Genomic DNA, 12625 nt, shown 5'->3' on the forward strand with positions numbered 1-12625 from the left:
ATATTTATAGTAGGAGAATGTAAGGATGACCTCATTCTTTGTGCTGATTATTAATTATAGTATGGTGGCTGATTATACCCTATTATTCTGACATGTCAAATCTCATACTAGTCACATCCAGCCCAACTGATTTTGTCAACCATTTATGTACTGTCAGAGATAGGCCGATTGTGCACACTCTATCAAGTCGGCGCAATTAAATGCATCACTCATATCGAGGTGTCCATGACAGAATGGTTTTCGGGGAATTATATAAGAGCCCGGACATTCCACGTCCCGGGGAAGTCATGTCCCGGTTGCCCGATGGCTCGGTCCTTTTCTGAACTCGTTGGAATGTCTCTGTCGAGCTCATCCCTGTATCTTCCCTAGCCTTCCAGGGACCGGGCTTCCTTGCCGACTTATTCTAATATATTGACTTCACTGTCTCATGAGTGATCACCCTCCCTGACCCGGGCACTATCCATGACCTGGGTCATCCCAGGGTATCATCACTCCCTCCTTAAATAGTCGGGCTAGAGTTATACTCGCTGTCTCGATTAGTTTTATGTGCCCGGGCAGTAGGGGTATTTTGTCGTTTAGCCTTTCCCGGGTCACCAGATTATCCGCCACGTCCCTACTGCTGACGTAAGCCCTAATGAAAAAGCTGTCAGAGACTTTTCGTATTCCGAGAAGATAAATCATTCTGACGCCTCGAACGCCGCGCCTGTCCTTTCAAATACCCCGCGCGATTTCCCTGGTCAATCTAGTCCATCCGATTCATTTTGGATCAACGGTATAAATTAACTCTTCTCCCTATATATAGTAGTTCTTAGTTTTTCAAAAATCACTTTCAATTTCAACAAAGCGGCCGAACTCTTGCCATTTTCTCTATCGAAATTTCCGATGCGCAAGTCCCACCTCCGGTGATTTATGCCACCACCCCTTCACCACCGCCTTTATTTCGTAAGTGATTCTCCCTTCTTTTTTCTTTACCCTTAAATTCATGTCGAACTCCACCTCTTCTACATCTGGTAGGAACGTTAGGGGTCGGTCGGAGGAGAACTCCCCGACTCCTTCCGAGCACTCTGCTCACATTCCCGTAGGCATCCCCATTTCCCATTCCCGACCTCTCCGAAAACCAAAAGCTTCTTCATCCCGACCTATCAGCAACCCCGACAAGGGGAAAGAAAAGGTAGCATGACCCTTGTGGTTCTCTACTGTGACTTCTACTCTTCGTCCGGGTAATCTAGGAGAGATCAGGTCTTTAGGCTCTATTCCTTCCTCTTATAAAATATTGATTCCCAAGCCTAGTGACCACCCGGACACACCTCCCCCGGGCTTCCAAACTTTCTTCATAGAGCAACTCAAGAGTGGGCTTAGGTTCCACATTCATCATTTCTTTGAAGGGGTTGCCTGGTTCTTTGGGCTCCCCATTAATCATCTTCACCCGAACGCCTTTAGGATTATGGCGGTCACTTTTATTTTATTTTGTATGAAAATCATCCCCATAAACTCCTCTATTTTTCATTATTTCTACTCATGCTGATTTAATGACGGGGTCTTTTTCTTTCATGGCCCGGATGCATTATCGGTTCTTGACTGATATCCCTTCTTCTTTGAAGGGATGGAAAACAAAATTTTTCTTTATACAACTATCCACTCTCCCGACCTGTTCGATAGGCTTTCTCTCTTCTATGCCCCCCCAACCAGAACTTCCCCCAGATTTCAAACTTCTTCCTACTTTTACCCATGCCTGGGATGCTTTGGAAAAGCAATCATTCCTGTCCTTCGTGTTGATCGGGGGAGATAACCTAGTCTACTATGGGATTGGGTCTCATCCAAAGGACCCTGTCGATCAAATAATAGACGAGTATGACCAAGCCGGGTCTCAGGCTGGTAAATTATTCTCCTTAATTCTCTCTCCTCACTGCTTAATCTTTGATGCAGCTGAAGAAGCAATGATCAAGGCCAGTCTCCTTGAGGCAGCTGCCCGGAAGAAGGCAGAGCAAAAGAAAGCTTTGGCGGAGAAGAGAGCTCGGGAAGCTCAGGAGAATGAGGAACGTCAAGCCCGGGCGGCAGCTGAGGCTCGAGAAGTTGAGGAGAGCCGGGCCAGAATAGGGGCTGAAGCGCATGGGGAGACGGTTCCCTCCCGAGAGGAGACCACTTCCCTGGTTAATGAAGAGGACCTGGCCCCTCTAAACCACCGGAAGAGAAAAGCCGTGACAGAGCCGGCTATCGAGACGGTTGTTGTGGAAGATGAACCGGAGGAGGTGATCCAACCGCCTCCTCCCAATTCTTCTGCTGGTCCCCAGGGCTGGAGGTCCTGGGTCCTCCCCAATATCTTTGGGGATGATATCAGCTCGGATCTCGTGAAGATGATCCGGGGCCTGCTGCGCCCTCACGAGGTGGTGCATCTTCAGGGACTCCATCCTAATGAGATGCTATGTGAAGGAGTGGCACGGTCTTTCTCCGTAAGTCCTTCTTCTTGCTCTGTCATTTAATTCATATTTTAATTTTCTTACCTCTTCTTATATCTTCAGGGCTTATAGATGCTTATGTCGGCCTTTGAGCGAGTGGCTCAAGCTGCCAAGAGGGCCAATAATCAGGCTACCACTGTTCGAGAGACGTATGATAAGCTCCAGGAGGAGGTGAGTCGGATGCGGGACCTTCACGAGCATGTCTTGGCTCGAGAAAAGACCGGCTGGAAGCAACAGATGGACCTGGCTGAAGCAGGACTGGCTGAGGCCCTATCAGAGTTGGAGTCATTCCGTAAAAAGTTTGACGAATCCTCAGAGACTGCCAGGCTAGAACTGCAGGCTGCTAAGGATGAGGCAGCATCCTCCCGGGACCGGGCTGAGGAGATGGCGGCTGCTATGGAACTCATGAAGTCTTCCCAAGAGGAGAAGATGGCCCAATTCCTGAAGTCCTAGGAATTTAAGAAGAAGGTGGCTGATAAGGCCTTCGTCTACTTTGACCTGGGCTTTAATAAGTGCTTAGAGCAATTCCAAGAGGCAGGCCTGGTTCCCTCCGACCGAGAAGACTTCCCGGACTTGGAAAAAGCCGCAGCTTCCCTCCCAGAAGAAGAAGAAGAAGAAGAAGAAGAGAAAAAAGACCCAGAGTAGATTAGGATTCTATCTTTGTTTCTTTTTTTTTTTTTTACTCTCGGGCTTCCGGGCACCTTGTAGAATTTTTTTTTCTCAGTGTTAGTAAAAATGTTCTGCTTTACCTTCTTTGCACTTGATAACTTGTTTAAAATATTTTCCAAGTAATATAAAACTTTGCTTCAAATGCTCCCGTAGATCTCAATCAACTTTCATGAGACACATTTAAGTCTGGGCGTGATCCATTAGGTTTAATAAACAACCAATTTTGATAATAATCAGGGTGTGAGTCCTTGGATTTAGGAGATAACCGGGGTGCGGGTCCAAGGTCTTAGGAGATAACCGGGGTACAGGTCCCCGGGCCAGGGTACGGGTCCTTGGTCTTAGGAGATAACCGGGGTACAGATCCCCGGGCCAGGGTACGGGTCCCTGTTCTTAGAAGATAACCGGGGTACGGGTCCCCGGGCCAGGGTACGGGTCCCTGGTCTTAGGAGATAACCGAGGTACGTGTCCTCGGGCCAGGGTACGGGTCCCTGATCTTAGGAGATAATTGGGGTACGGGTCCCTGGTCTTAGTAGACTTTGTTTTGAATAATTTCTTTATTGAATGCACAAACAACAGATACAATCCTTTTAAGCATAATATTTTTTCAAATGAAAAGCGTTCCATGGCCTCTTAAGAGTGTGCCCTTGAAAATCTTCTAAATAATAAGCTGCTCCCGAGCTAACTCTCTGGATCACTTTGAAAGGTCCCTCCCACCGTGCTTCCAATTTCCCAACATCACCTACCAGCTTCACTTTTTTCATGACTAGGTCTCCAACTTGGAAATCTCGTGATCGAACATGCTTTTTGTAGGATTTCATTACTCGGCTTCTATATGCTTCCATTCGAATGGCTGCCCGATCTCTTTTCTGTTCGACCAAATCAAGCTCCATGGCCCGGGTCTGATCATTGTCGCTCGGATACGATTCTATCCAAGGGGAGGTTTGTCCGATCTCCACAGGTAAGACTGCTTCAGAACCGTAGACTAAGCTGTAAGGAGTTTCCCGAGTAGCTGTTCTAGGTGTAGTTCGATATGCGCACAATATACTCGGTAATTCTTCAACCCAGTCCTTGCCCTTCCGATGAAGTCGGGCTTTCAGCGCTTGTACAATGATTCTATTGGTTACCTCAGTCTGACCATTGGCTTGAGGGTAGGCTACTAAAGTGAAGGATTGAATTATCTTCGTTTCTTGGCACCAAGATGTAATTTTTTTCCTTGGAACTGTCTCCCGTTGTCTGAAATCAATCTTCTCGGTATCCCAAATCTGCAAACAATATTTTTCTAGAGAATTTTCATGACCTCTTCTTCAGTAATTTTAGCCAATGGCTCGGCCTCAACACATTTAAAGAAATAATCCACAGCCACAAGAAAGAATTTTTTTTGTTCCCGGGCTATGGGGAAGGGCCCTACGATGTCCAACCCCCACTGATCAAACGATCACGATATTGAGATAGGTTGCATATTAGCAGCTGGGCGATGATGAAAATTAGAATGGTGTTGGCAACCTTTGCATTTTTGAACCAGTTGAGCAGCATCTTGATTCATTTGGGGCCACCAGAATCCGGCCAATATAGCTTTCCTTGACAGGGCGGTCCCTCCGAGATGTTCACCACAGCACCCTTCGTGTATTTCTCGAAGGACATATTCTACTTCGTTTTCTAGTAGGAACTTGAGTAAAGGGCCCTGATATGATCGTCTGTACAAAACATTGTTTAAAAAGACGAACCTGGGTGCTTGTTTCTTGATTTTTGCATCCCGAGCCCGATCTTCTGGGAGCTTTCCATGGACTATATATTCAATGAGAGGCGTCATCCATGAGCTCCTCTGAATCGGGGGTACTTCATCAACGGAAAGCACAAGCCGGGTAAAACAGAGGACTTCTCGAGTGCTTATGTCTAATATAGAGGCAGCCAATTTGGCCAAGGTATCAGCCTCTCCATTCTCTTCTCTAGGGATCTGCTCAATGCTCCAGTTGGTTAGAGCCGTTGCCCGGGCTTTGATGAGTGCCAAATATTTAAGCATTTTTTCGTTTTTGGCTTCATAGGTTCCCTTGATTTGTTGGGCCACTAGTTGAGAATCAGAGTAGATAATGACCCGGGAGGCACCAACTTCCTGGGCGGTCTGTAATCTTGCTAGAACGGCTTCATATTCAGCTTCATTATTGGTAACCTTCGAGTCGATTCTTAGAGCCAACTTGATCTTCTCTCCTAATGGAGCAATCAAAACCACCCCCACTCCACATCTTGATAAATTAGATGCACCATCAACAAAAATTCTCCACACTTCCTCTTCCCCCGGTTGAATCATCTCTATTAAGAAATCTGTTAATGCTCGGGCTTTTATAGCAACTCGAGGTTTATATTCAATGTCATATTCCACGAGCTCAATTGTTCACTTAACCATTCTGTCCGATACTTTGGCATGTGTCATGATTCTCCCGAGTGGGGAGTTAGTGAGGACCACGATTGGATGAGAGAGGAAATATGGTCTCAGCTTCCAGGCAGTTACCACCAGGGCCAGGGCTATTTTCTCTGTTTCATTGTAATTCAACTCGGCTCCTCGGAGGGCATGACAACATAATATACTGGTTTTTGATCAGTTCTTTCTTTTTTGACAAGCACTGAACTAACAGCATACTCAGTAGCAGATAAATAGATCCATTATTTTTCCTCGGGCTCTGGTTTTATCAAAACAGGCAACTCGGCCAAATGCTTCTTCAAGTCTTGAAAAGCTTGCTCACATTTGTCATCCCAGCCAAATGTTTGCGCTTTTCTTAAAACTTGGAAAAATGGATAACTTCGATGAGCAGATCGGGAAATGAAGCGTGACAGGGCTGCAATTCTCCCGGTCAGTTTTTGTACATCCCGAACAGATTGAGGGGAAGGCATGTCTATTATTGCTTTGATTTTTTTGGTGTTGGCTTCAATCCCCCTATCAGTCACCAAGAAACCCAAAAATTTTCCGCTTCTTATCCCAAATACACACTTAGCCGGGTTGAGCTTTATTCCATATTGTTTCAAGGTGGTGAAGGTCTCAGCCAGATCATCAATGAAGCAGGAGACTTCTCGAGTCTTGATCAGAATGTCGTCCACGTATACTTCAATGTTCCGACCTATCTGCTTTTGGAAGACATGATTCATCAAGCGTTGATACGTGGCCCCATCATTCTTCAATCCAAAGGGCATAACGACGTAGCAAAAGGTGCCCCCGGAAGTGATAAAACTGGCTTTATCTTGATCTTCAAGAGCCAAGGGAATTTGGTGGTACTCCTGATAAGCATCCAGAAAGCTTAATAACTCGCATCCGGAGGTTGAATCCACTAGGTGATCAATCCGGGGGAGTGGATAACAGTCTTTGGGGCAGGCTTTATTCAGGTCCCTAAAATCGACGCACATTCACCACTTTCCGGTGGCTTTTGGAACGAGGACCACATTTGAGAGCCAAGTAGGGAATTGGACTTCTTTGATGTGGCCGGCCCGCAATAGCTCTCCCACCTGCTCTTCAATGACTTTATCTTTTTCAGGGCCAAAGTGCCTCTTCTTCTGTTTCACAGGCCGGGATCCCGAGTGAATATTTAATTTATGCTCAGCCACTTGGGGTGAGACCCCGGCTAGTTCCTATTGAGACCAAGCAAAAACACTAACATTAGCTTTTAAACAGTTTAAGAGATTTACCCGGGTGGACGCATTGATGTCTCGGGCCACCCGGATATGTTTCCCGGGCTCAATCTCTATTGCCTCTTGTTCTTCTTCTGCAACGAAATGTACTTCCCTTCCCTTCCCTTCCCTTGACCACCTCATCTGCTTGACTTTCCTTTCTCCCTTTCTCCTCCCTTCTCGCCTTCTTCTGATCTACCCGGACAGTCTCCCCATAGCACTTCCGGGAAGAAGGTTGGTTTCCCTTGACTTCTCTGACCCGTTCTCGTACTGGAAATTTAATTTTTTGGTGGTAAGTAGAGGCCACAACTCTCATCTCATTCATAGCTGGCCTCCCCAAGATGATGTTGTATGAGGACTGGGCATCCACCACAGTAAAGACTGTCATCACAGTCTTCCTCAAGTCCCCGGTTCCCAGGGTCAGTGGCAGGGTGATTTCCCCCTCAGGGTACACGGCATGTCCAGCGAAACCAAACAGGGTAGTCTCAACCGCCTCTAACTGATATTCGTACAAATCCATTTGGACCAATGCCTCTTTAAAGATGACATTGACAGAGCTGTCATTGTCAACAAATACTCTTAATACATCATAATTCACAAGAGCATCATTGTGGGGCAGACTGACTCCCCTAAAGTCTTCTGGGCCAAAGCTGATAACTGGCTCGTTTCTCCCATTCCCATCAACCTCCAAGCATTCCCTTCTACTTTTTGCCTTCCGAGCCCTGTTGGAATCACCATCTGTGGACCCTCCCGAAATCATTTTTATCACTCCTCGGCATGGGGAAGGGTCCTTCCTCTCTGTTTGTCTACTCTTTTCCTCCAGGGAATTCGCTTCTTACCTCCTGCTCACACTCGGGATATTTGCCAATTTGCGGGGAGTGTCAGGTCCGGGACGTCGAGACAACCAAGGTGGCTATCTAAACTTGTCTCGAAGAGAATGAGATGCTGGCGTAGAACTTCTACTGAATTCTTTCCTTAAAGTTCGGCTTTCATTCGTGTTATGAGAACACTCTTTGTGAAGGGTGCAAAACCCTTTCTTCTCTAGTCTTGGTGCACGTGCCATCGAACTTTGAGACGGGGCTATGTCTGTGCTGCATTCCTGAATTTCTCGATCCCGGGAAATTCTCAAGGGTACATGAGAGAAATGTCCCGGACCATTTTTCTTGTGGGCTCTCTCCTCGGGTCTGACAACCCGGTCTCCTCTGGTTCTTTTCAAGGCTTCTCTTTTTTGATTTTGCTCTTCCTCCATGTTGATATATTTTTCCGCCCGGGATAAGAGATCTTCGAAGTTCCCGGGCAGTTTCTTGGTCAGGGATCGGAAAAAATCATCCTCCCAAAATCCTTGCGCAAAAGCTGTAACTTTCGTATCTGGAGCACATGCGGGAACTTCCAGAGCTACTCGATTAAATCGCTTGATGTAAGCTCTCAGAGTTTTGTCTTGGCCCTGCCTTACTTCAAAAATGCTAAAGGCAGTTTTTTTGTATTTCTTGCTGCTGCTGAATTGATGCAAGAATACCTTTTGAAAATCCTCAAAACAATGAATGCTCTGCGGTGCCAACCCTTCGAACCATCTTTGTGCAGAGTCGACCAGGGTAGTTAAAAACACTTTACACTTGATCTGGTCTGCATAGCAATGCAACATGGCCATATTTTCAAAGCGAGCGAGATGCTCCTCGGGGTCAGAACTCCCATCATACTCCTTAATTTTGGCTGATTTGAAGTGACCGAGAAGTGGTTCTTGGACAATTATATTGAAAAATGGACAACCCTTAACAACTTGAGCACTGCTTCTAGAACCAACTTGCCCCTCCAACACTCTCACCTTCTTCCTTAACTCCTCCAACTCATCTGCCACAGTAGGAGATTTAGATCCTGCACTTGACTCTCTCTCCTCCTCTCTTCTCTCTTCCCCCTACTCCTCTCGCGTGTGCTCTTCTTCTTGCTCTGGCCGAGTAGAATGATTAGCGAGGGGATTTCTTGCCAAATATGCCTCCACAGCATCAGATACAATTTTAGCCAAGTCCTCGGGTGTCAAGTTAATAGGAGGCCGGGGACCAGTGGGTGGCAGGCCACCTGCACCAGGAAGATGTGTGTTATTCTCTTCCTGAATCCGAGAAGTGTCTTGGTTCGTCCTTCTAGTAGGAGCCATATCAACGTCTTAGAACTCTATTTCCCACAGACGGCGCCAATGATGCAACCCGAGCGAAAGAGGTGAGTCGGGTCGGTCACTCGACCGGGTTTGCTATGAATATATTGAAGGAAATATAAGTTGGACATTTGCACTAGAAACTTCTCTACTCCCTTGATCGGCGTGAGAGATCTGCGAACAAGAAAGTAACCACGTGAATGGGCGTCAGAGGGGTGTCCGGCGTGACCACTCCGATGCTTAAGTCAGGAGAGAACTGTAGCAAGAAAACCATGTAACCAAGTGATGGCTGAGTGATTGGTGTGGAAAGTGGAGAGTAAAAATGAACAATAAATGAGAGCATTCAATGTGTGAATTAATATATGAATAGATCCTAAATGCAAGTAAAGAACATGATATTTATAGTAGGAGAATGTAATGATGACCTCGTTATTTGTGCTGATTATTAATTATAGTAGGGTGGCTGATTATACCCTATTATTATGACATGTCAACTCTCATACTAGTCACATCCAGCCCAACTGATTTTGTCAACCATTTATGTTACTGTCAGAGATAGGTCGGCTGTGCACACTCTATCAAGTCGGCGCAATAAAATGCATCACTCATATCGAGTTGGCTAGGACAGAATGCTTTTCGGAGAATTATATAGGAGCCCGGACATTCCACGTCCCGGGGAAGTCATGTCCCGGTTGCCCGATGGCTCGGTCCTTTTCTGAACTCGTTGGAATGTCTCTGTCGAGCTCATCCCTGTATCTTCCCTAGCCTTCCAGGGACCGGGCTTCCTTGCCGACTTATTCTAATTTATTGACTTTACTGTCTCATGAGTGATCATCCTCCCTGATCCGGGCACTATCCATGATCCAGGTCATCTCGGGGTATCATACACCATTATTCATTTGACCCAAAACAACGTAGAGGCTCGACGTACTAGCATGCACTTTGATCTGCTTACCGACTTCATCGAATGTTATTAGGTGACAAGGTTATGTGTAATTTCGAAATATGTAGGAGCCAATGCATTATAATTAGAGATTCACCCGAAACATCTCACGCAAATGATGTAACTTAAACAAAAACCACTAAGATCTCGCGACTAATTTATTATATTTAAAATTTCGAAAGTTTGACAATAATAATAAAGTGGAATGATATGTAAATCTTGATGAGAATTATTAGAAATAAGATACTGAAATAAAACTAATAAGACTAAAAAATGTGAAGCAAATATATTAAATATTTTATGTTTTAAAACTCAAGCGTATATAATTTAAAGAATCTATTTCACATTGATTTAAAAAAAAAAGAAAGTTCAAATATGTATAAAAGTTACGTAATATGGTCGCTAAAATTTTAAAACTAATCAAACTTCTTTGAAACATTTGAATGACAATCATCTATTTTAGAACTTTGTTAATTCCTATTTATAATCGTGTTTTAAACTTTTACGGAAGTTAGGATAGTAGGAAAGGGTATAAATCGTTAAGGAAACTCTAATATCACAAGGGATCAGACACAAATTTGTTAGTGTAGATGTCCTGCAAGACAACTGTTGGCTAGAGATTTTATTGACTCAGTTGTAATAAACAATATTTATTTTAATATAATTTAACTTTTAATGATTTCGTTTCACTTTATCTGTATACTCATGCGATCAGCATAGATAAAGTCCTTGATTATGCTTTACTACAAATGAATCGTAATTCGATGTTGAAACTCATTTGTAAATACTGCATATTCTAAATTCGTTCCTAGTAGATTCAGCCTCCTAAAACATGGATAAAGTTCGCTTGAGCTCGAGACTAGCATCTGTGATGTTGTGTACTGTGTTTCTTGGTAAGGGCATAGAGATGTCCAAACATGCAGATGGGTAGTCATATGATGATTATACCGAACAACCCTCCTTCGGACTTTCCTAGTGGTTATCATTCATCGAGAGGATAAGTCTGTGGTTATGATTGTACACCGTTAGTCTTTACGACCCGGGACAACACTGAGGCTCTATATGCTAGGGTTGAGCTTTGACTCATTTACCGGCTCCAGGAGAGTCATCAGGTGACGAGGTTGGGTACAGTTGCGACACATATAGGAGCCGGTGTCTTGTAGTTGGGGATTCACCGCTCACCTACGGGTGTTGATATCCTATGTGATCTGATAAAATAATAGTGCGCGGAATCTCTGGCCAGAGTATGAGATGTACGTTGGAGAAGGAGTTCTCCAATAGTACATGCGATGCCACTATTCATATGTGTCACATAGTTATCGAATTAATATGCAACCCTCGATGAACCAATGGTTGCAGATTCGATCGACATATATGAGATGAAGAGGCCGTACTGTACGTTAATCATAACTGACTGGTTCTTGCAGGCACTATCAGTGATACCTAGGGAATCATGGGGCGATGCTACTAGACGCTCTTACCATGATTCGATGAGTTTAATCAGAAATATGATTTTTGGCATTCTCATGATCAATTGTTGATACATAGAATGTGACAAATTAGGGTAAACCCGAATAAAAGATTATGTAATGAATCACAAATAGTTGTGAACCCACGGCTAGCTGTATCCCTGAACTATTGAGGGCCACACAAGCACTGGATCATTTGTTCCCGTTGAGATAATAAATTCAAGGAGTTGAATTTATATAAAACATTGAGAGAATAAATTTAAGGAATTGAATTTATATTATGATATAGTAAATTCAAGGTGTTGAATTTATGATAATTAAAATTTGAGAAAATAAATTTAAGGAGTTGAATTTATGAGATAGTAAATTCAAGTAGTTGAATTTATGAAATTTGGAAAGAATAAATTCAAGAAGTTGAATTTATAAAATTTGAGGATTTAATTTATTAAACTCAAAAGTTGAGTTTATTAAATATTAAATTTTGGAGGTGATAAATTCAAAAAGTTGAATTTATAATTTAAATATTAAATTCAAATGTTGAATTTATAAGGAATTTAAATTAAATTTAATGGGCATATGTATAATGGATTTTTAGGAGTACAAGACCAACATACATATTGTTAAGGTTCTTAATTGAACTTTAAAAGATTAATTAATTAATTAAACTAGTTGGACTAGAATAATTAATTGATTAAGCCCATTAATCTTGAATGTCAAGATCTAAAATTTTTAAAACTTACGCTGCATTTGAGTACGAGAAAATCGAGATCCAACAAAATTAACAGAGATTAGCCGTGACTCAAATTCTGGACGTATCAGTGGAAGAATCAGTGATGTCAATTCTCAACCATAATTATAAATTTCCAATATTTGTTCAAATGTAATGTTTTGTAATTCCAGAACTCCTTCGATATATGTACATGTGTTCCATTCAATAGAAAATATTATCATTTTCCTCCAATATTTCTAATTATGGTCAAAGCCATAACTGCATATTATGATATCATTCAACTAAATTAAAAATGTCTAGCTAAGTCAAAACTCAGGAGTCACAGCATCCAAGCATTTGACCAACGCTCTAGCTTAGTTTCAGCAAAATTAACCTCCAACAATTATTTGTTATGGCGTTCCCAAACCATCCCTCTACGAGTTTCTTATTTTGGTTTTATAACCTAAAACGAAATTATTATGATTTGTTTACGATTTTATGTAAGTCAAAACCAAATCGACAGTTTAAATTGTATTTTAACAAAATAAATATTTTATTTATATTTAGATTATTAACAAC

At 43.1% G+C, this 12625-nt stretch overlaps 3 protein-coding genes across 3 annotated transcripts; all 3 read right to left on the bottom strand.

Annotated features, from left to right (window-relative positions):
- Nucleotides 1-3712: 3712 nt before the first annotated feature.
- LOC140974929 (uncharacterized) lies at nt 3713-5430 on the bottom strand. The gene is made up of 2 exons (XM_073438421.1): nt 4645-5430; nt 3713-4387 (listed from the first exon to the last, which is right to left on the bottom strand). Exons 1-2 carry the CDS (start codon nt 5428-5430, stop codon nt 3713-3715), a joined length of 1461 nt encoding a protein of 486 aa, XP_073294522.1.
- Nucleotides 5431-5783: 353 nt separating this feature from the next.
- Nucleotides 5784-7539, bottom strand: LOC140974930 (uncharacterized). Its single transcript, XM_073438422.1, has 3 exons — nt 6919-7539; nt 6618-6740; nt 5784-6392 (listed from the first exon to the last, which is right to left on the bottom strand). Exons 1-3 carry the CDS (start codon nt 7537-7539, stop codon nt 5784-5786), a joined length of 1353 nt encoding a protein of 450 aa, XP_073294523.1.
- A 153-nt stretch (nt 7540-7692) lies between these two features.
- On the bottom strand, nt 7693-8928 carry LOC140974931 (uncharacterized). The gene is made up of 2 exons (XM_073438423.1): nt 8761-8928; nt 7693-8691 (listed from the first exon to the last, which is right to left on the bottom strand). Exons 1-2 carry the CDS (start codon nt 8926-8928, stop codon nt 7693-7695), a joined length of 1167 nt encoding a protein of 388 aa, XP_073294524.1.
- Nucleotides 8929-12625: the final 3697 nt, after the last annotated feature.

The sequence above is a fragment of the Primulina huaijiensis genome, chromosome 4 (genome assembly GCF_012295235.1).
Source record: "Primulina huaijiensis isolate GDHJ02 chromosome 4, ASM1229523v2, whole genome shotgun sequence".
In the NCBI taxonomy this organism is placed as follows: domain Eukaryota; kingdom Viridiplantae; phylum Streptophyta; class Magnoliopsida; order Lamiales; family Gesneriaceae; genus Primulina; species Primulina huaijiensis.

Excerpts from the sequence above, each read along its gene's own strand:
- LOC140974929 (XM_073438421.1), bottom strand. The coding sequence starts at position 5,430 with ATGATTCAACCGGGGGAAGAGGAAGTGTGGAGAATTTTTGTTGATGGT. Across the intron at positions 4,388-4,644 it reads ATCAAGATGCTGCTCAACTG|ATTTGGGATACCGAGAAGAT; the intron begins GTTCAAAAATGC and ends TATTGTTTGCAG.
- LOC140974930 (XM_073438422.1), bottom strand. The coding sequence starts at position 7,539 with ATGATTTCGGGAGGGTCCACAGATGGTGATTCCAACAGGGCTCGGAAG. Across the intron at positions 6,741-6,918 it reads AGGAAAGTCAAGCAGATGAG|GAACTAGCCGGGGTCTCACC; the intron begins GTGGTCAAGGGA and ends TGGTCTCAATAG. Across the intron at positions 6,393-6,617 it reads ATAAAGTCATTGAAGAGCAG|GAGTACCACCAAATTCCCTT; the intron begins GTGGGAGAGCTA and ends GATGCTTATCAG.
- LOC140974931 (XM_073438423.1), bottom strand. The coding sequence starts at position 8,928 with ATGGCTCCTACTAGAAGGACGAACCAAGACACTTCTCGGATTCAGGAA. Across the intron at positions 8,692-8,760 it reads ATGCTGTGGAGGCATATTTG|GGGGAAGAGAGAAGAGAGGA; the intron begins GCAAGAAATCCC and ends CGAGAGGAGTAG.